Raw genomic sequence first — 22,124 nt, 5'->3', positions numbered from 1 at the left:
GGAGAACAGCATGGCTGATTGCAAACCCTTGTTTATTGCAGGTGCCTCTTGCAAAGGGGTTGAGGGCAAATTCCTGGTCTGTTCTTTGTGCATCCGGCAGCTTGTACAAACCCCATTGCTCACGGAACGTGGGGTCTCTGCCATGCTGCTGCCCCCAACCACTTACCACAGCAGAGGAGGTGTGACTGGGCTGAGGTACGTTTATATGGCAGAGGGGATCACTGCAGGGTCAGGATCCCACAAACAGCTCGATTGGCATTTACAGCTATTTTATTCGCTCTGGCCCTGCACTGCTCCTGGCAGCCAAATGGAAATTTCTCTTCGCTCCCATTTCTCAGCATGAAAAGCCTGCGAGCTGGCAGGCTGTAGGATTAGTTGTGTTACAATAGTGCCAAAGGGCCACAGTGGAGATCAGGGTCCCGGTGTGCCAGGAGCTATACAGACACCTGGTGGGAGACCAGCTCCGTTCCAAAATGCTTACAGGGCACATATAAACCAAATTTTCTCTGCACTCTTCTGTTTTAAGAAGGGGTCAGTCCACTTACTCCACTAACCCAGCAGCCTCCAGTCTATGCTATGGCCCCTGCAACATTGTCTGGTAAGGCAGACAGAATTCACCTCCTCCCCCCTCCCCCCCGGAGCTGCAAGCTGGGCTGCTGGATGGAGATGGATCAGAAGGAAACAGGAAATGGACAAGAAGCCTGTGTAACCTGTGAGAGCAACACAAACCAATTACTGCTTCATTCTTTGCAGTGCTTTGGTTTCACTATCCAAGTATTGAAGTTCGTTCTAGGCACAATAGATTTTTCTTAAATCAAGACTCTTTCCAAACCTGATTGTCTTGCCCCCCCTACTGGATACAGGGAGAGCTCTTACACTGGCAGTTTCAAACCTCGGGTAATATTTCTTTGGCAGAACATTTTTGGGAAAGTGAGTTAGGTTTTAGCTGTCAGCCCCAACCCTTTGTTGTTGTTTTAAGTGTTTTATCACGATTCTGCTTAATTTCCTCCTGACTCCTACCTCCAAACCCATGTATCATCACAGTGGCTCAATCTTGCACCCATTAAAGTCCACACAATGGTTATGTCTACAGTACAGAGGTTTTTTTCGGAAAAACAGCTGTTTTTCCAAAAAAAAATCTTATGTCCACACTGCAATCATGTTCTTTTGAAAAAAAATTGAAAGAACAGAGGGGTTTTTCCAACATCGGTAAACCTCTTTCTACGAGGAAGAAGCCTTGTTCTGAAAGAGCTCTTTTGGAAAAAGGCATGTGTGGATGGGGAAAAAGGAATTCTTTCGAAAGAAGAGGAAAGAGGAAAAAGCATAAGTGCCCTGGTGGCCACTCCATCCATTGTAATCTCAGCTCAAATGTGAGGTAGTGTCCATTCAGTGTGGATGCTATCTTTCGAATAAGCAGATCACTTTTTTGATGCCCTTTGACAGTGTGGATGCTCTCTTTCGGAAGAATTTTTCTCAGAAGATCTTTTCGGGAAAAGCGTCTTCCAAAAGAAGCCTGCAGTCTAGACGTAGCCAAGGAGAGGAAGTGTGGTCGATGGGTGGCTAGGACTCCTAGTCCTGGTCCATCACTAAACCAGGATCTGAACCTGGACCCCTTATTCAGAAGAGTCATCTGTACTTGTGGGAGCCCCCCAGATGTCAATTACTCTGTTAGAGGGAAATATTTTTGCACCTCTAATCTCACTGCTTTGCCACAACAAAGGGGATGATCCCATTCATTCGCCAACACGAGTGCAATATAATCAGAATACTCCTCAAATTTTCTCCTTCCTGCTCACGAGAGGCAAAAGAAACCTTTTAAGAGACATTTAATGTGAAGCTGGCTCTTTTTAAAAAAAAGCTGCCGTGGGAGCTGTGCTTTAGTTACATTTTAAGCGGCACAAGCCAGAAGGGTAGAAAATGCATCAGAAAGCAAGAGGAAGGTTACTACAGCCCTGATCCATCCTCACCTCGCCTTTAATGGGTCACTCCCGTGTTTGTGCCATGCACCACTAAGAACTAACTGTAATGGATAATTGAGGCCCTCTGTGCTTCTTCAATTCCCTGGCTCTTTCTAAAAAGGGTTTGCTGGAGATTCATATGGAGTCCCTTAGGGATGTACATTAAAGTCGGCCCAGGGGTTACGGAATTGCTGGTGGTAGCACTGTTGCTTGCCTGCCCTGTAAGGCAACTTCTAAGGCAGTACCAGGTAGTGGAGCTGGATGGATTTCCACAAGAGTTTGAAAGCAACGTGTGCATTTTAGACAGCAGTGCAGTCGTGTGGCTTGAACACTGCTCAGCGCACTGCTGCTAACGATGGCGCACAGAACATCATGAGCCACAACCCAACTCATCCTTGTGTAATATTAAGGCTTATGGCATGGGTTCCCAAACTGGGGAGCGTGAAGAAGTTCCGGGTGGGGGCACGAGGTGACCCATCATCCCCCCCATCAAGTTTTGCTGCCCCGCTCAGTTCCCTTTTTTTTTCTCAACAAGTTTTGTTGCTACTTTTGGGGGGGGGGGTGCGAGGGTTTTTCAAAAATCAAAAAGGGGGGGCATGATGCCCAAAAGTTTGGGAACCACTGGCTTATAGCCTTTTGCAGGCTGCCGCCACCAGAGGGGGCCATTCATTTCCAGCCCAAGCAGGCCTGAGTTTCTGTCTGGAAGAGGGCAGAGGCCAGACATTGTAGGAGAGATGGTGCAACCTACACACCTATGGGTGTGATGTCCCAGGTAGTGGCACCGAGACCACATACAGGGAGAATAATGAGTGTGGTCTACAGCCAGCTGGCTTTTAGCTCACGTGGCAGAGGCTCGTGGGCAGACTCACATCCTGAGATGTGCAGTGTGAGAGGATTCCCTGCTTCCCGCTCGTCGCAGAGGTGCTTCTGAAGTCCACAGACCGCAGTGAGCCACATCCCTGTTTTAAGCAGACTCTGCTTGAGCACTGTTCATCACAGGTTCTGCTTGACCCACTCTGTCTGAACAAGTAAGGTTCCCTTCAGTTAGTCTCTTCCAGCCCCTGTTTGCATGGAAGTGTTCTCCCTTCGACTTCCTGCTTCATAGACCATGTCAAATGCCAAAATTAAGCTATTTCGACTTCAGCTACGCAATCGACGTAGCTTAATTCAACTTTTGCCCTGCTGTGTAGACGTGCCCAGAGAGTCCAGACCAAACAGTACAGAGCCACATACTCATCCTGGAACCTGAGAGCCAAGCCAAGTCTCCCCCTTCCCCGCAATTTCCCTTTCTTGTGAATGATCGTTTCGAATACAGATTCTTCTGGGACAATCGCTGGCCTCACTGACTCTTCTGTCTTTCACAATGGGGGAAGCCTTCTCACACACCCTTTGACTTCAGTGGCAGGACACTTGGGACCACAGGTTCTTTAAAAGCTGTGGTTCAGTGTGGAGATCGCAGAGCCTGGAGATGTGTGTGTGTGTGCACAAAAGACGCAGGTTTGCCTTCGTATCCTTGTCCCAAATCCCTCCCATCAGCCCCACTACTATGCCCCATGCGGTTAAGCTCTGCTGTGCACAGTTCCAGAAGTGGCTGCATTTCAGTGATGCAAGTGAAAAACCATCTCCGCCTTGAAGCCTCTTTGCTGCTATCAAAAATGAAAACTACTCTTGCAACCTTTCTTCAGGTAGATTCTCGTGTCTCCGCCCCTCCTCGGCTGCCCATGGCTCCTTTCCCCAGGCCATCACATCCTTCCCATCAGAGAGACCCGACAGAAACACATTCACCCCGATGTACTGGCACCTCCATTTTATTTCCATTAGTCATGCTGAAAGGACACAACACAATCATTTATCAACACCTCAATGAGACAGAATTCTGTCTGGGAGGGAGGTGATAAAGCAGGGCCCTGCCAGCACCACATTGCCAGCAATGCCACCATGCACAGCCCAGGCACGCCCTGGACAGCCTTCCATGCAAGGGATGAACTGATGAAAGATTCAAGCTCAAAACCAGGCCCCAGTAGCAGCGCTTCCTAGGGTGCAGCAGGGTCAGGAAAGCACAAAATGCCACCAACTCCCATGTCTGGGCTGTGAGGCCATTGGCACAAGCATCAGTGCTCTTAGGCATGGCAAAGGAGAGAAGGCAGCCCCTTTAGTCGCGAAGGGCATGGGTCTGTCACTTTGCAGAAGCAGAGATGAACCCAAGCAGGCAGGGGTCAAACCGTGTGGCTTGGGTCCATCTCCCACAGGGACAGACTCACTCATCTAAAGCTGGTATAAGAATAAAAGAAAGTTCTTCTTCACACAGTGCACAGTCAATCTGTGGAACTCCTTGCCAGAGGAGGCTGTGAAGGCTAGGACTATAAGAGAGTTTAAAAAAGAGCTAGATAAATTCATGGAGGTTAGGTCCACAAAAGGCTATTAGCCAGGGGGTGAGGAATGGTGTCCCTGGCCTCTGTTTGTCAAAGGCTGGAGGAGGATGGCAGGAGACAAATTGCTTGGTCATTGTCTTCTGTCCACCCTCTCTGGGGCACCTGGCACTGGCCACTGTTGGCAGACAGGATACTGGGCTAGATGGACCTTTGGTCTGGCCCAGTATGGCCAGTCTTATGTTCTTATGGTACCCCAGATGCGCCAGAAGAAGGTCATAGCCCCCATGATGCATCTCATTGTTCATAGGGGCCTGCTGCAGAGCCCATTACATTCAGTGTAAAGAGCCTGGTTTAATCCAGGGGGCTTTGATCAGGCACTGTATTTCATGGGGGATTTCTTCTTACCGTCCAGATCAGAACTTCATGGCTCAGGCCTTAACTGTAGTCTGGGGCTACCTGAAGCTCTCCTGATCTTCTGGTTCATTGTCAGGCAGGATTAGACATGACTAGAGAAAGTAAAATCCTGCTCTTGGTTTTTAGATATATATAAAAAAGATCTAGCAGCTGGGAAAAAAAGGAGAGAGAAAACTATCCCAGTGGCAGAAGGGGCTGCAGTCAGATTCAAGGTTTGTTGTTCTTTTCTGGCTGGGGAATGGAACGATGCAAAGCAGAGCACAGAAAATAAATCCACCCTTGATGCAATTTACTAAAGGGTGGGGAGAGAGGGGATGGAACAAACCCAGTTTAAAATTTAAAGGGCCTGTTCATTCTTTCTTCTGCACCACCAACTGGGCACCCACATTTCTCCCTCCTCTTCCCTGCCCCACACTTCAACTGTCCAGACTTTTTCTTCCCAGTGACAAGCCCTTTTTTTTTTTAAACCTTCGCTATACTCTGGTCATTGTTTGGTGCCCTGTCCTGGGAGGACACAGGTACGTAGAACTTGTACAGCTTCGTTCATGGCATGTCAGTTTGATCTTCCCCATCTTAAAGGAGGTGGTTTGGTTAGGGTCAAATAGTGAAAACAGGCATTGGTGGGAACTGATTTTCCTGTCCTCAGCTCAGGGGTGTGTGCGATGTTGCAGGGTCCGGTCGCTTGCTGGATTGGCACATTACAATATGCTTACATGGCATAACTTCTCAAAAGGTTTACTTTGGCTCAACAGAGACTGTGGTTGCTCTTAATATTATAACGTATAGAAGAAGCTTTTTACAACAGACAAACCAAGCTTAAATTACACGAGAGCTGATCCAGACATCACTTGTATAATGGGGCAACGCCATGGGCTTAAGTGGCTTTGCACCTGTCTTGGTGAGGTTACTCCGGATTTACACCAGTGAGAATGAGAGCGAATCCAGCCCAGAACGTCTGGGTTCAGAAAAGACCAGTTAGTATTTGCTTCATTGACTACAAAGCAGCTAAAGGGACTGGGGCAAGTCTGGGCTCCCAAAGAAGAGCACAAGCCCTTAGCCCTGACTGAGTTTCTAGTAACAAATGCAACCCGCGGGTTATTCCGCCCCTAGAGCTAGTGTAGTGCAGTGTTTTCAACTCATGGTGCACAGGTCCCCGGGGGATGAGGGGGGCACAAGTGCTGTCTACATTTTCAACCTTTGTTAGAATTTTTTAGGGATCTGCGCATGAAAGAAGGTCGAACCCCCTGCTGCAGGGGAATAAAAGCCAGCCATCCAGCCCACAAACTGAACAGAACTCCTCAGCGGAGCCAACAATCTCTGCAGACCTCTGGGCAATGCATGAGTGGGGGGCCGGCTTTATGCTCCCGGAAGGACGGGGTCAAGGGCAGCCGGCCCTCAACCCTGCTCAGTGTGGGGCACACCTCCCCCACACGTTCTGCCCAGAGCGCGTGGTGCAGCGCTCTGGCAGTGATTTAAAGGGCGCAGGGAGCCACTGCTACTACTTCAGAGCCACAGTCCCCTTTGAATCACTGGGTCCCAGGACAACTGCCCCCTTTCTCTTCCTCCCTCCCCCCATTGGTGGGCCTGGAAATACTGTCCCAGGGCAGTGCCTCCAGCACAGATCAGGGCTGCTATGACCCCATTTGTAGCTATCAAGGGCTCAGTGGACCATATAGTTCAGAGGCTGATGGTAAATAAAACGAGAGAGAAAGGGAACTCTTCTAAACTGTCACTCGGCTACATGCCTGCCATCTTCCTGTACAGGCTTCTCTGCCGGGCCTTCTCCTCAAGGCCCACATCCCAGCCGAGAGTAGGCTGGGACAACGTGTTAGCTAGCAGTGTCCTAGCCGAGCCCTTAACGCACAAGGGAGTTATGCCCGCTGCTGGACTATGGTGGAAGGGGTCCTGTTTACTCCAAGCCTGGATTTGGCCCAGACTGAAGGTGTTCCTCTCAAGCAACTGTCTGTCCAGACCAGTCATCTCCCCAAAGACAAGGCGGCCTGATCCCAAGCCATTCAATGCCAGAGACAGGGCTGCTCTGGGGAGGTGCTGGGCTGGGGCAGTTTCCTCCAGGCCAAACAGCTGCACTACACTCTCCCTAGGAGCTTTTCACATACAAGAATCAACCAGAAGAAATGCCCCAATCCAATGATCGAGTCAATGGGAGTTTTCCCCCTGGTGTCACTGAGTTTTGGGTTAGTCTGACAGGTGAATGCTGGACATCACATTAACAATTGAGGACGAGCTGGTAATGCCACAGTTACTCCACGTGGTCTCTCTGCTGCTTCTGAAGACATGTGCAGTTTAGCCTTTCATTTCCTCTTAGGCAAGCCCCGATGTGTGTACAACGGGAGCAAGAACTGCTGGCTCACAGCTAGCGTTTGCCGAAGTGGTGGCCAGTGAATGGCTAAAAGTGACATCTATGGCCATTCCGTGGGATTCGTTTGTGTGGATGTGTCCATGTGTCACCTGTTGGCTCAATGGATGCTTTGTCCGGAAAATGTCCAGAGTACAACTTCTAGTAGTTTGTAGGCACCCAGGTCAGCAGTTGGTTAGCAACCCTGGCAGAAGTTCTGCCTCACCTGAATGATCTTCCAGTCTGTGGGTGCTTTCCTAGACTTGCACAATGTTTCTTTTGCAATGCCCATGGTACCTCCCACACCAGGCCAGCTCTGCTCCCTCCCAGGACATCCCAGAAGCAGTGTTCCCTCTAATTTTTTCCATTCATGTGCAGAATAAATTTTGTGTGCACCAAGGCATGTGCAGATGTGCACTGCCAGTAGAAACATAGTCAGTTAATCAACTGAGCAGCATTTGAATTTCTCCTGGGACTGCCCCCATGCTCAGCTTACCGGGAACACTGCCTAGCTGGCACAGCTTCATAAGCTACTGGTGCTAGTCCAGACACTCTAGTGGCTGCTGAGGCCCTATGGGATAAGTTTCCCAGAATGCACTGGCACCATGTGGTACGGATGGATTCACAGTATTTATTTGGATTTTAGAAGTTGCTTGGGGCTGTGGAGTCTCCATCACTGCAGGTTTTCAAGAGCAGGTTAGACAAATGCCTGGCAGGAAGAGTCTAGTTATTACTTGGCCCTGCCTTGAGCAAGGACCAGATGACCTCTTGAGGTCTCTCCCACTCCAACATGTCTGTGGTTCTATGGTGGGAAAGAGGAGGAGTTGCCGGGGTTGGAGAGGAGGAGCCTAGGAGAGGTCAGAGGACTGGAGGGGTGGCACTCCCTGATTGGAAAGATTAGCTCCTCCCTTGCCTCTTCTGCCTCAAGCCCTGCCCTGCTCCATCCCTTTTGCCCAAGCCCCTCCTGCCACCCTGCTCTCACCAGCTGGCCCACTGGTATAGCTCCAAGCAGTCCAGAGTCCTACCTGGACCGCTGGCACCTGGATCAGTCTGGAAGAGTCCCAAACCTCAGCCAGCTGGCCAGGGCCAAGCCCTGAGCCTGGGCTGCCCACAAGAGCTCTCAACTCTACTGTGGCCCAGCATTGGGGTTGCAGCAGGGAGCTTTAGCAGAGGTTTGCAGGTTGAAGAACAGGAGGAGTAGAGAGGAAAATGAGCACAGCAGGTGCACCGAGGCAGGAAGAAGCCAATGGTACCTGCAGAAGCCAGATGAAAGGAAGCAGAGCATGGCTGTGTTGAGAAAATAGCTTGGGGGGAGGGGGGATGTGAATATGAGAGAGAGAGACTTGTCCCCTGTTGTGATGGAACCTCAGCAACGGGAGTTGTTATAGCCACCAGGTAGAGGAGCCAGGTTCTTCTGCTCGTGTTGTAGGTAGAGTCTTGTGCAGATACAAAATTTGTATCTGTAGCCACAACAATGAGCCCCGAGGCTCTGCATCCACAGCCCATGGATATCTGGGGAGTTGTAGGTCTCTCCCCGTAGGTGCTTGGGGTTTTAGCTCTGGAGGTTCCTGGTATCTCAGTCAAGATGCAGCCATCTTGTAAACAGCTCCCATGACAATGTCATGTGTGGCAATGGCATGGGTGTGCTGGTAGGTCAATGGAGCTACGCTAAGCAATCTGGCTACTTTCCTCAACACCGATTTCAAACATGCCCATCGGGGAAGACACAGCACCTACACTTTCCCACTGTGTCAAAATCACCCCCAATGTCAGCTAGTGCAATTCCACAGACTGCAAAGTGATTTTATTACAGCTACACTAGCTTATACCAGCACTGGGTTTTGGCCCAGTATGTGGTCTCCACTTTTGTTCAGTTAAATTATTTGACTCTTTTTCCAGACCATGTCCAGTAAATTATGGCTGCTAACCAAGAACAATTGCAGGAGTAAGCATTGCCAGTCATTCCAAACCTTTCTTCCATTCTCACCCCCAAATTCAATCTTATCCAGTGATGTATCACAACAGAGAATTTTTGCTTAACAAGCTCAGAGCAGCCTGTAATGCAGTTGGGTTGCACACAGGCCAACTGCACTGGGGATGGAATCAGTGAGCTTCAGCATCAAAACCATCTATTGCACGAGCTAAATTAAGCAGCAGATTCATATCTGGGATCAGCCACTAGAGGGAGACCCTGCCCACTCACATTTAGCCAGCATACCATAAAAACATTTCAGAAATTCTTTTAAAATATTCTGGTTCCTAGTTTGTCAAAAAAAAAAAAAAAAAAACCCCACAAAATTAAATTTCCCATGAATTAGGTTTTTGCACAAAATTCTGGAAATGTGAAAATTCTTTTATAATGAGGGTGTGCAAAAATAAAATTACATACAATTCAAAACAAAACATAACACACCAGAGCCCCACCAGATCCAGTCAGACAAATGATGGATCTTTAAATGGTAGAAACCAGGAAGATCTCATTGTAAGGTGCTCAGATATTATGGCGATGAGAATGGTAGGAAAACCTAGAACCAGACAGTATGGACAGGTTAGCTTAATGGCCGTGTCCTCATTGTTGACAGCCAATAATATTATAGATATAGCCACTAGATTCCCCTTTTCCTGCCCTCCCACGTGGATTGATCCTACTGTAGACTCATGTGGTCTCAAGAGACCTACTGGCTTTTCTAAATTCCCAATGTGGGTTTTCCTTGCATTAATAAAGCAGCTTTCTGCTTGGGAAACTCAGCTGAACAATTGTGGCAAAAACACATTGGCTGGTGGATAGGTTGGCCAGATCCCAGTAATCTGTGTACTGGGAAGTAGCCAGTTGCTCCCCCATTCCAGAAGTGCTGGTTCTCAGGAGATGGTCTCTATTGGGGAAGAGATTTTTGCCCTCAAAATATAAGTTGCTGTAAATCAACCAGGGGTGTTTATGGGAAGCAGGAGCACTGTAGAGGAAATGCTGATCTACTTGATAATAGAGGGCGAACCTCATTAGTCCAGAACTCTCTGGTCCGGAAACATCCGTGGTCCAGAATGATTTTAGTTAGCCAGATTTTCCTAGGCATGGCCAAGTTTCCCGCAGTCCCATAAAGTCTGTTTACAGCCACCACTCCCGGCTCTCAGTGTTCTGTGTGGTTATTTAGCTCTAATTTACCTTTAAATGTCCTCTAACAGCCCAGTAAGCAGTGGAAGTGTTCGTAATGCTGCTGGACAATATTGACCTCCTGTGGTCTGGAAAATTCTCTCACTCGGAACTGGCCAGATTCCCAGGGTGCCAGACTAGAGAGGTTCAACATGTAACCGATTTCCCAAATCCACTGGGAACTTCGTTCTAAATGAAGCACTTCAGGACAAACCCATCGGGGCTGCAAGTCCACTAGTGTCGAGTACCACCCATTGTTATTTTTGTCAGTAGTACAATTTGCTGCAAAGCCCCACACTTTGTCAGTCAGAGACCTTTGGCCAAGACCACCAGTTTCTCAGCGGTGCTGCTGAAATCCATAGACTGAGCAGTGGTTCATAGCGAGCAGCGGATCAGCACATTGCATGGCCTTCCTCATTGTACCAGCTGCGGCGTATCACAGGCCTGCTACTAGCACTGCGTTCGGACACCACCTACTCCCCATTGTCTTCGCTTCCTTCTTTTCAACCATATTGGAGCCTCTCCCAGCTCAGGTGCCTGGCTGGAATTTTAAGGATGAACTCTTCTGAGTATGGTCCATACTCAAAGCCCTTTCTGGGCCCTGACCAATGGGAGGCAGGTCAGCATAATTTTACCTGTTATTTACAGAGTATTGTTCTCCGTTCCACAGATGGGGAAACAGACACAGAGCAGCCAAGTGACCCATCCATGAGCAGAACTGAGATTAGAACTCAGAAGCTCCTGGCTCCCAGCTCTGTGCTCATGACCCTCAGACCCTGCCTCCTACTCTCTCTCTCTCTCCTTGGTGCTGGGTAAAGCAGGGTTGGTTGGGATAAGGCCCCCACCACTCCGTCCTCTGCCCCCATGCAGCAGAACACCCCTCCCATACATCCTTCCTGAGCACCTATGGTTTGTATGTGCCACAGGCATTGTGCCGCCACTTGGAGCTCATTTTGTCTAGCAAGTGGCGCGTGCTCTCCCGGAACTTGCGCTGGGTGAAGTAGAAGAGGATGGGGTCCAGGACGCTGTTCATGCTGGCGAAGGGCCTGGTGCACTTGTAGGCGATGGCGAAGGCTTGCAAGACCAGGCAGGGCACGCCCGCCGAGGAGCGGATGATCAGGTAGATGGTCTTGGTCAGGTGGAAGGGGAAGAAGCTGATGGCAAAGGCGATGACCACGATGACCACCATCCGGATGGCCTTGTCCTTCTTCTTGCGCACGGCCAGGCCTATCATCTCGTCCTTCTGGCAGAGGATCCTGGTCATGTTGCAGTAGCACCCCAGGATGGCGACGAAGGGGAGGAGGAACCCTGTGACAGTCAGGGTCATGCCGTAGGGAAAGTAGCTGGCAGAGCGGTCCGGGGGACTGAGGTCGTAGCACACGGTTCTGTTCCTCTGGATGCCCGTGGAGGCGAAGACGAAGGTGGGCAGGCACTCAGCAATGACGACGACCCACACTCCACCGCACACTTTCCAGGTGAATCTCTTGCCCCTCTTCTTGTGCCAGGACGACAGAGGGTGGCAGATGCCCAGGTAGCGCTGGATGCTGATGCAGGTGAGGAACATGATGCTGCCATGCAGGTTGCTGTAGAACTGGAAGCGGACGAACTTGCAGGTGAAGTCCCCGAAGGGCCAGTAGTCCTTCTGTATGTAGTTGTAGATGAGCAGCGGCAAGGAGCACACGTACAGCAGGTCGGCCATGGCCAGGTTCAGCATGTAGATGGCGGTGCGGGTCAGCACTTTCCTGGAGAGCCAGATCTGTACAATGACGATGACGTTCAGCGGGAGCCCCACCACAAAGACCACGGAGTAGACCAGGGGCAACAGGACCTGCTTGAATTCCTCTTGGAAAGTGCAGGAGTTGGTCCCCGCAACCACCGTGTGGTTCTCCATCTCCACGCAGGGCTCAGCCTAGACCCCGCCGGCTTTCCGCGCCAGAAGAGCCTGTAAGCAAAACACAATGGGACAGTCAAGAACTCCTTCCCTACCAGGACCCCTGTGGCATGCGGATACCTGGCACACAGGATGGCCACACTAACACCTAAGCAGCTATGGACTAAGGAGCATAACCACATTTTCCCCCTCCCCAAAGCGCCCCCACTGGCCCTTCATTCAGATGAAAGTCTCTCTCGTGGATCTGGGGGCCACCTACACGACCATCTAAGGCTGAGCTCCTGTGTAGCCCAGGCCAGAGGATTTCATCCAATGACTGTTGACCTCAGAGCTACTCAGGGAGCTAGAGCATAGCTTCCCAAAAGACCTCCCATTGTAGTGAGGCTGCTCTCCCGTCCATCTCCCACGCCTTCCCATCCAGCCCCAGACTACTCAGAGCTGACCCCTTGTGTCAATCTCCTTTGTAGACCTTGCCTCTTCCCCTTTTGTACCACATTCATTTAGTACCAGCCTGCTCCCCAACCCTCATGATGCATCAATACTGCTCCAGCGCCTAGAGACCCCACGCGAGATCCGGGCTCCATTGTGCTAGGTGCTGTACAAAGGGACAGTGAGTCCCTGCACCAAGGCGCAGCCAATGGAACGAGAAAGGAGAAAAAGTGAGAGAAAGGAAGTGTTAGTGCCCTGTGACAGAGACGGGTTTGAGACAGAGAGATTAAGTTATTTGCCCAAGATCATATGGTGAGACTGCGTCAGAGCCACAACGTGGCAGTTTCTCCCCGGATCAGACGATACATAAGTGCCACCAGCAAGACAAAGTGAAGCGGGAAGCTAGGACCCCAGTGCTTTAGCCACAGGATAATTCCTCTCCTTCCCATCCCTGCGCAGCTGGTGCAAGTGCCTTCTCCCTTGCAGCTTCTCACCAGGCCTCTGAAAACACAGCTCCATCTCTTTTCCACCACAGTTACCACCACCCCGCCCTTTACGCCAATCCAGACAAGTGTACAGGCAGTCCCCGGGTTACGCGGATCCGACTTATGTCGGATCCGTACTTACGAATGGGGCTTTTCTCGCCCCAGAAGACGCGGGTGGCAGGACTGCCCAGACACGCCGCAGTCCCGCCGCCTGCGTCCTCTCTGGCCAGAAAAGCCGCTCCGCATCTCCCTGGTCTGCTGGGGAGGGTCCCCAGCAGACCAGGGAGATGCGGAGCAAAGCCGCGGAGGATGCGGGCGGTGGGACCACGGCGCGTCTTGGCAGTCCCGCCGCCCGCGTCTCCCTGGTCTGCTGGAGGGGGAGGCACAGCTAGTGTGCCCCCACGCCCCCAGCAGACCAGGCTTTTCTTGCCGACGCCTGGGGTAGAGCAGCTGGGGCGCTGCCGGGTTGGTCCCCCAGCGCCGCTCCTCGGTGCTACTGGACCAACCCGGCAGCACCCCAGCTGCTCTGCCCCAGGTGTCCCCAAGTCAGCCGCTGCTGAAACTGACCAGCGGCTGACTACAGGAAGCCCGAGGCAGAGTTGCTTTGCCCCGGGCTTCCTGGAATCAGCCGTTGATCAGTTTCAGCAGCGGCTGACTTGGAGACGCCTGGGGTAGAGCAGCTGGGGTGCTGCCGGGTTGGTCCCCGCAGCGCCAAGGTGCGGCGCTGGGGGACCAACCCGGCAGCGCCCCAGCTGCTCTGTCCCAGGCGTCCAGATTCAGCCGCTGTTGAAACTGATCTGCGGCTGATTCCAGGAAGCCTGGGGCAGAGCAACTCTTCCTTGGGCTTCCTGTAGTCAGCCGCTGGTCAGTTTCAGCAGCGGCTGAATCTGGACGCCAGTTCTGACTTACATACAAATTCAACTTAAGAACAAACCTACAGTCCCTATCTTGTACGTAACCCGGGGACTGCCTGTATCAAGTCCTCTAGGAGAGCTAGGGTTTAGCCTCTTAGGGGGAGGGGCCATGTCCAGGGTTTCCTCTAAGGTGCGCACCCACCTCTTTCACAGTACCTGCACAGCAACACTCACCTTCCTGCTGGACATGGAGGCTGTGTCTAGACTGGCAAGTTTTTCCGCAAAATCATCTGATTTTTGCGGAAAAACTTGCCAGCTGTCTACACTGGCCATTTGAATTTCCGCAAGAACACTGACGATCTCATGTAAGATCGTCAGTGTTTTTGCGGAAATACTGCGCTGCTCCCGTTCGGGCAAAAGCCCTCTTGCGCAAATCATTTGCACAAGAGGGCCAGTGTAAACAGCACAGAACTGTTTTCTGCAAAAAAGCCCCGATCGCGAAAATGGCGATCGGGGCTTTTTTGCGGAAAACTGCGTCTAGATTGGCCACGGACGCTTTCCCGCAAAAAGTGCTTTTGCAGAAAAGCTTCCTGCCAATCTAGACGTGCTTTTCCGAAAATGCTTTTAATGGAAAACTTTTCTTTAAAAGCATTTTCGGCAAATCATGCCAGTGTAGACGTAGCCGGAAAGTGTGTGGCGTGGTTGCTCCCACGGCCAGGGCTGCGTGGTGGGCAGGGACAGGGCAGTGTTGTGAGGCGGCTGCTCTGGCTGCCACTGTGGCCAAAGCTGTGTTGGGAGGCAGCTGCTGCCAGGGCTGAGGTCACATGGCGGGTGGCTGCCACCAGGGTTTGGGGCCAGGGGGCTGGCAAGTGGCTGCTGCCGTGGGGAGCAGGGCCGTGGGGCTGGCAGTTGGCTGCTGCCACCGGGGATTTTTTTTTTTTTTGGCCTGGCTCGGGGTGGTTTATTGACCTGGCCTCTGGCCAGAAAGACCCAGGCAGCAGACGGGTGGAGGGAATGCAGTGATTCTGTAGTGTTTGGAGGAGGCTGTGGGTGAGGCAGGATGTTCAGACCCACTGGTCCATATCAGTGGAGTCAATATTCCAACATAGGGCCTGTGCTCACACCTCTTCCCCAGGCAGTACCCCCACAGCTCTGGCCCAGGGCTGTCCCCAGTGTTCCCGCTAAGATTTGCCATCCATGCGTGGAATGAGTTTTGTCTTGTGCACCAGCATTGATGTCATGTGTGCTTGTTTGGATGTGTGCCACCATGGCACCCACCACTATGTATCTCTAATTGTTAGGGACAAAAGCCTCACTTAGTGTGCAAATGCATTAGCTCCTGCCTCATTTTCTGCCTTGTTACACAGCTAGCCCCCCCATCTCCTCCTCCAACCCCTACTGCTCTCCCACCCCGCTGTGAACACTGAGCAGTCCCCACCAGGCTCACGTGCCAATAGCAAGAGAAGCCCAGCAGCAGCTCCAGCTCCAGCTCCCTTGGATTCCATTACAGCCACTTCCTGCCCTGCAGCTAAGCCCCATGGAGCTGGGACAGGCAGCATCTCAGCAGCACTGATCCCGAGCCCCTTCTCGGGCGCTGGGGCCAGAGCCCAGGGAGAATCTCAGCCTAGTCGAATGCAATGAGCTGTGGCAAAGCTGCCTCTCGGCCCCTCCTGGGGACTCAGCAGTGTTCCTGTATGAATGGGGGGGGGGTCGCATCTTCCTCTCCCTAAAGGGCACCTGGGGCAGTCCTGGATGCAGGGGGCAGGGCATACCTCCAGCCAGGTCCTTTCACCTGCCTAGTGATTCTCTCTTCTGTATGGTTTTATGCATCCCTGTATAAATGGGAGGGGGGGCTTCTCATTCACACAACACCCCCTTGCACAATTAAACCCTTGCCTGGCTTTAAGTTCTAAGAGGAAGCTGGGTACCAAATTGGGGGCGCAAGCTCTCAGGAGGAGTTCTTGAACAAACAGACGGATGGACAGACAGACATGCTCACTCACAGACTAACTCTGCCGAGTATATTACAGTAGACACACACCTTCCCTGCCCGCTGACACCTTGCAACAGACACAGCTCTTGTGAAGCGAACCAGCCTGGGCTGCCTCGTTACCATGGCAGCTCACTGACTGGTCCAAATCGTGTCTCAGGCCTTGTCCCTACTGGGGATTCTGGCTGTTAGTGACCTGTCTCTGGCCCAGACAAAAGCACGCCGTCCCATGCTGTGCACTGAAGCTGGTGGAAGGTGCACGGATTCACTGCCAATCCACACTAGGGGTTTGGCCCAGGGCTGCAACTGGAAAAAATCCTGACAGCTGCTCTAAGAGGCTCCCTGGGTGTTTTAGCACAGCCAGGGGACAGCAAAGGAAGGAGGAGTGCTAGGAGGAAGCACTGAGCTGCGTACAGGGCTGCATACCATACACATCCTTGCCAGTCTGAGCCAGGAGACAGAACCCCTTTGCTAAAGCCAACACAGGTCCTAGCCACCCAAGACGGGGAGTTGAGCAATGCCCTGGGAGGGAGCTTAGTCTCAGCTCTCTAAGGGTGCAGCTACACTGCACCCATAGCTCTAAATAAGCTACACAATGAGCTATGCAAATGGTGTAGCTTATTTCGAGTGGATTTCAAAATAGCATTTTTCAAAATAATGAAGTGCTATTCTGAAACATGCCTTAATCCTTGTGGAACGAGGCTTACAGGGACATTGGAATAGCACACCAGTTATTTCGAAAGCTATTTTGAAATAACGGGCGTGTTGTCAAGACGCGGAAAATGCTATTTCAGGATACTGGAGATATCCCGAAATAGCGCCGCTGTCTAGACACACCCTCTGGGACTTACCTTGCCCTGATCACCAGAGCATCGGAGAGCCTCTCCATCTTTACCATCTTATCCTCACAACACCCTTGTGAGGCAGGGCAGGGCTGTTATTCCCCTTATAGAGACAGAAAGAGGCACCAAGAGATTAAGTGACTGGCCCAGGGTCACCCCAGGAATCTGTGACCCAGGTCTCCTGAATTCCTGGCTAGTGCCTTAAATCTGACCCCCTCTTTGGAACTTACTGCAGACTCCCCCCCCCCACTCCAGGCTGCTGGGGGGCAGCCTCCAGTGCCCTTCCTGCCCCCTCACCATGCTGCTGGGAAGGGAGCCCAGCTGTCAAAAGGAGCTGCTTTTCCTGATGAGAAAGAGACTATTTCTCTCCCCTATTCTTCCAGCTCTTGGGGGAGGGGTCAGGGTAGCCCCACCCTCTGCACTCAAACACTTCATTATGTCACCAGCAGGAGTCCCTTAGAACTGCTCCCCCCTGGTGCAGTGGGGGTCCCTATGCTAGAGGGAGATGGGGGGAAGGGAGGAGGCGCTGGGCAGCCTGGGAAGGGGCAGTGGGCTGGCCGCGAGAGTGGGTGGTAGAGAAGGGCTGGGTTAGTTGGCTGTGCAGACGTGCTGCGGTGATAGTAAGGCCCTGAGCCACTGCAAGGCAGTCGGGCCTGGTGGCCCCGGTTCCTCTTTTGAGTCCAGCCTCCCTCCCAGCCATAGGTTGGCCTTCATGTCCCCTCTCTGATGGCCCAGAGCTGTGAGTCACCGGGGTGAAGGAGGAAACAAAAACGAGAAGGAAACCCAGGAGAGGAAGTGCTCGAGGCCACGGCCAGCGGTACTGTTCTGGCCCTCGGCTCAGAATGTGTTTGGCATTTCCAGAACTGGCCTCGGCAGTCAGGCGCTCGGGAGGAGGCTGGGACCCCCCGGCATTCAGGCTGCACTTCTAGCTTGTGAGCCAGCCAGGGTACAGCTGCAGCTAGGCTCTGCACAGGTTTCAATCCCTGATGGACCTTCTCTGAGCATGAAGCTAAAGCCGGGTTTGGAGCTGGAGCCCAGGGGTCCGGCTTCTGTTCCCCACTCTGCTGCCGGGTGCCCAGGGTCTTTATGCAACTCACTCACCCCCTCTCAGTCTTTCCCCTTGCCCCTGGAGAATGTGGCTATAACACCTTAATTACCCCCAGGAGATGGAGGCCGCATGGGCTGGGCCACTAGGGGTTGCAAAGTGCTTCGAGACCCTCCGCTGCAAGGCACTGTCTGTAAGTCAAAGCATAAGCAGCATCAAAAGTCAGCACAGAGCCCCTTCCCGGGGGCCGGAGATGGGCAGGGTACTGCATGCCAGCAACGATGGGCATCTGCCAGAGCTGCACCGGGGTAGCGGGGTTAGTTTGGGCTGGAATTTAGTGGCCACTACAACCCCTCCAAACTCTCCCCACAGGCTCCTTCTCCCCATTCCATTTCCCCTATGAGAGGCAGCCTGACTCCTCTGTAGTAGGCACACTGTATGAGAAGGGCACATCCGCAGCGCATGGGGTACCAACACCAGATCAGCCCATTGGGGCTGGTGAGGCTCTGGGGCTACTCTCAGCTCTGTAGACATTCCGGCTCCCATTGGAGGGCAGGCTCGGAAACCCCGAGGCAGGTGGATCTCAGCGCCCAGGCTACAGCCCAAACCATCCACACTGCCATTTTGAGTCGTAGGCCCCTGGCTCAGCTCGGAGGAGGCTCCTGGGATGCCCTGGTTCCCCTCTGGCCCTGACTCCGTGGAAGGAGGGAGTGATTCCCCGTACCGACGGACTCATTCCCCATCGCCCCTGCCCGGGAGGACTTGTCCCTCCAACTACTACAGAACACAGCAGGGCGTCTCCTCAGCAACCCAGGTCACCATGGGCACATCACACCCGCCCTCTGCTCCTGGCACTGCTTTCCCAGGGACTAGATAGTCAAGCTCAAGGTCTTGGTCCTTCTCTTCGAGGCACCCCACAGCCTGGGCCCACCATTTTGGGACCTGCCTTGGCTAATGTAAACAGAGGAACATGGACATAAACCCCACCCCAATTCTCCCTCAGAGGAGGGAAATAGAGAATGAACCACCATCACATCAGTTACATCCCAAGAACGGCCATCCTGGGTCAGACCAATGGTCCATCGAGCCCAGCATCCGGTCTTCCAACATTCTGAACCAGTTAAAGTTTCTTTTGAGAAACAGAAGTGAGTGTGAGTGAGAGGATAGAAATGGTGTCCCTGGCTTCTCTTTGTCAGAGGCTGGAGAGGGATGGCAGGAGACAAACCGTTTGATCATTGTCTTCGGTCCACCCTCTCTGGGGCACCGGGTGCTGGCCACTGTCGGCAGAAAGGCTACTGGGCTAGATGGACCTTTGGTCTGACCCTGTACGGCCGTTCTTATGTAGAGTGTAAACATTTCCCATTTTTGCAGCAGTTCTTAGAAATCCCCATCCTGCTAACAGTCACTCCTGTCTGCTCAACCACAGGGCGGCCCCTTGCTGGTATGCTCCTTCCCCCCCCCCCCCCCCCCATGAGTCTCAAGAGATCTAGAGGGCATCCCAGCTCCCACTTGCTTTGCCCAGGTCAAGGTACTGCGAAGGACAACAGTGTCACGAGTCTGCCCTTGGGCCACAGGAAGCCAGGTGCTGTGTTAAGAAAGCTGTGCTAAAACAGCAAAGGAAAGAAGCAGCCTTGGGGCTGAGTTTACATCACCCAGGCACGGTAGCACAATAAAGCACAAGTAATTAGCTTTCATTTCCAGAGTGTTTTAGAGCCTACAAGACACTACAGCCCTTTACCTCTGCCACCACCACTATGCAGCCACCTCTTGTGTGGAACAAGGCAGCTGGTCAACCAGAGCAACACTAGCCAGTCTATGGCAGAAAATATTACATAGGGACTCATGTGGCTGGCACAGAACTGGAAGTGTCCTGAGTTCTATACCTCACTTTACAACTGACCCATTGTGTGATCTCAGGCAATCACTTCATTGCTGCATGCCTTGGTTTCCCCATCTGATATTTCCCCTGGTAAAGAACTTTCTGATCTATAGATGTATGCACTGCAGGCACAATTCTTCAAAACTCCTGAGTGACTTAGGAGCTCAAATCTCACAGACTTTCCATAATGGATCTACACGTATTAATAGAGCTACGCTGCAATCAGCAACATGACTTTCAGTGGGATGTAGAGCACAACTACACAGCAAAATAAAAACAAAATCTGCTGCAGCGAGACTCAGAACCTGGGTCAAGCAAATCAGACTTGCACTGAAGGTCTAAAAATAGCAGGTTATATCTAAACTGTTATGTTAGCCTTACACCACAAACCCCGTCAGCTCCATTGACATGGGCTCCTCTGAACTCACTGCTACGGGACATGGGTGGGGGTTGTTTTTGTTGCACAGATATAGCCTGTGGCTCTTGCATCATTTCACGTGCTTTTGAGTGCTCTACCTTCCACCCCTAGTATTCCCACCTACACAGCCCAGAAGCCACCTCACACACCTGTGGGGTGGAATATCAAACATAAGAAGAGAGAAAAAAAAAGACTGATCGCTTACCAGTATTTTGCAAAAATTACCCATGAAGATTATTTTCCAGGCACAAAGTATAATGGCCACTTCTGTACCATCTTCAGGCTGGTATTGCGTTCGCTAGCCCCATTTTTCATGTACTTATAATGCAAAGCTCAAAAATCCAAGTTTGCAAAGAAAAGCCCATCATTCAGTCCCAAGAAACATAGCAAAACTTTCAAGCGCTCGGCCAAGTGATTTTTGCTGTCTGACCAGACTTCCTTTTATAATTTAAAACATCACTGAAAAAGGGAACGGAAATGGTTGCCCACCCAGTATAAAACACACTGTCTGCTGCTATAAAAATTGCATCATATGCATATGATGTAATGCCGCATAAATAGCAGCAGTTTTGTAATAAGAAGAATGAAATGTTGCTCTTCTTTTGCATTATCTCAAAGGACTGAAATATGGTCTGAACATGCATTTCTTATGCAGGTCAGTTACAGCTCTGAGATCAGGCACAGCAGACCCATTTTAAAGGTAGGGACATAAGAGCAAATGACCCTTCCCCATGTTGACATAAGCAGCCTCTAATTTTGGGTGCCCAATTTGAAGTGCCAGGGCCTAATTTTCAGGGGTTCCATAACTCCAGTTAAAGTCAATAACAGCTGCAAGCAGCTAGTTGTTCTGAAGAGTCAGGTCCCAGTGGTACAAAATTGGGGATCCCAAGTTAGAGGCCTTTTTTTTTTTAATATAGAATTTTTCAAGAGGAAGCAAGGAGTAGGAGCTGATCTCCTGACTGATTTCTGTCTGCAGATGGTTCTTCTTATAGTCAGGAAGCTCAGTGCCTTACTTTCACAGGCTTCTACAGTGCTGAGGGATTGGGCCCTTGCTGATCCAGCTAGGAGCAAATCTGGAGAAGACAGATTGTCTAAAATACATACACCACCCTTTGAGCAATGCCAGTGATAACCCATCCCACAATGCCATTAGTGGAGTTAAACACAGTGTCAGCATCAAATTGATGGATTTCATGGTTCACGAGACGTTTTTCATGGCCGTGAATTTGGTACAGCCCTACCCATGATAAAGCACTGTGCACAAACAAATCCGAATGTGCATCTCCTCAGCTGTTCAAAACCTCCTTAAGTCAATCACCAACTTGTCCTCCGACTCCTGACTATACAAACCCCCAATGATCCAGTCTCATCTGGCACAACTCATAGAAGGACACACAAGAGAGTCACACTGCTGCTATCTCCTGAGATGGGGCTAATTCAGCCAGATGTTTCTAAGGGCTTGCCTCCCGCAACTGGACCCAGATTTTCAGAGGAGCTCAAGGCATCAGGTACCAAATTCTCTGAAATTCTGCTTTTCCGGGTTACTCGAGTGCCTGCATGCCCTGTCAACGGGATGCCTCCTCTGCATCGTTTTCCAGATCTAGCACCCGAATCACATTTGTGTGGCTGTGTCAGGATTTACTGCACGGACGCCAAGCAGCTGGGCTTGGATAGAAATAGAGTCTTATGAAGGCACTGGGCTGCCACTGAAAGGCTCAGGAAAACAAGCCCATGAAAACTTAGGTCCTAATACAGTGGTCCCCAACACGGTGCCCGCGGGGGCATTTGTGTGTACCCGCCAAGTGCTCGGGGCTGGCCTGGCCCTGGGCACGTGGTGCATGCATGGTGCCGGAGCCAGCCCCGGGCGCATGGTGCACGGTGAGCGCTGGTCCCGGGAGCGCCGCAGATTAGCCGCCCGCGCTCTAGGCACGCGACGCTTGGGGGGGCGGGGGAGCAGGAGTGCCAGCCCCGGGCGCGCGGCTATGGGGGGGCCCTGCCCCCGGGCGTGCAAGTGTCCCTGCCCTCTGGCACCCAGCAGGCGAA

General features: G+C 51.8%; 1 protein-coding gene across 3 annotated transcripts in view; it reads right to left on the bottom strand.

The window, feature by feature from the left end:
* Positions 1-3,750: 3,750 nt before the first annotated feature.
* The window catches only part of P2RY6 (pyrimidinergic receptor P2Y6), a 76,533-nt gene continuing 58,159 nt past the window's right edge, over positions 3,751-22,124 (bottom strand). For 2 of the 3 annotated variants that reach the window (XM_014577377.4, XM_089775789.1), the window contains one exon: positions 3,751-12,190. In XM_014577377.4, the coding sequence (XP_014432863.1) occupies positions 11,153-12,139 (987 nt within the window). In that variant the 5' untranslated portion in view covers positions 12,140-12,190 and the 3' untranslated portion in view covers positions 3,751-11,152. Of the gene's footprint in view, positions 12,191-20,286; positions 20,588-22,124 lie in introns of those variants that run through there. The other variant, XM_006130867.5, reaches the window with a different exon arrangement.

The sequence above is a fragment of the Pelodiscus sinensis genome, chromosome 1 (genome assembly GCF_052426305.1).
Source record: "Pelodiscus sinensis isolate ZL-2025 chromosome 1, ASM5242630v1, whole genome shotgun sequence".
Classification (NCBI taxonomy): Eukaryota; Metazoa; Chordata; order Testudines; family Trionychidae; genus Pelodiscus; species Pelodiscus sinensis.
This window is presented reverse-complemented; position numbering and strand designations above follow the sequence as displayed.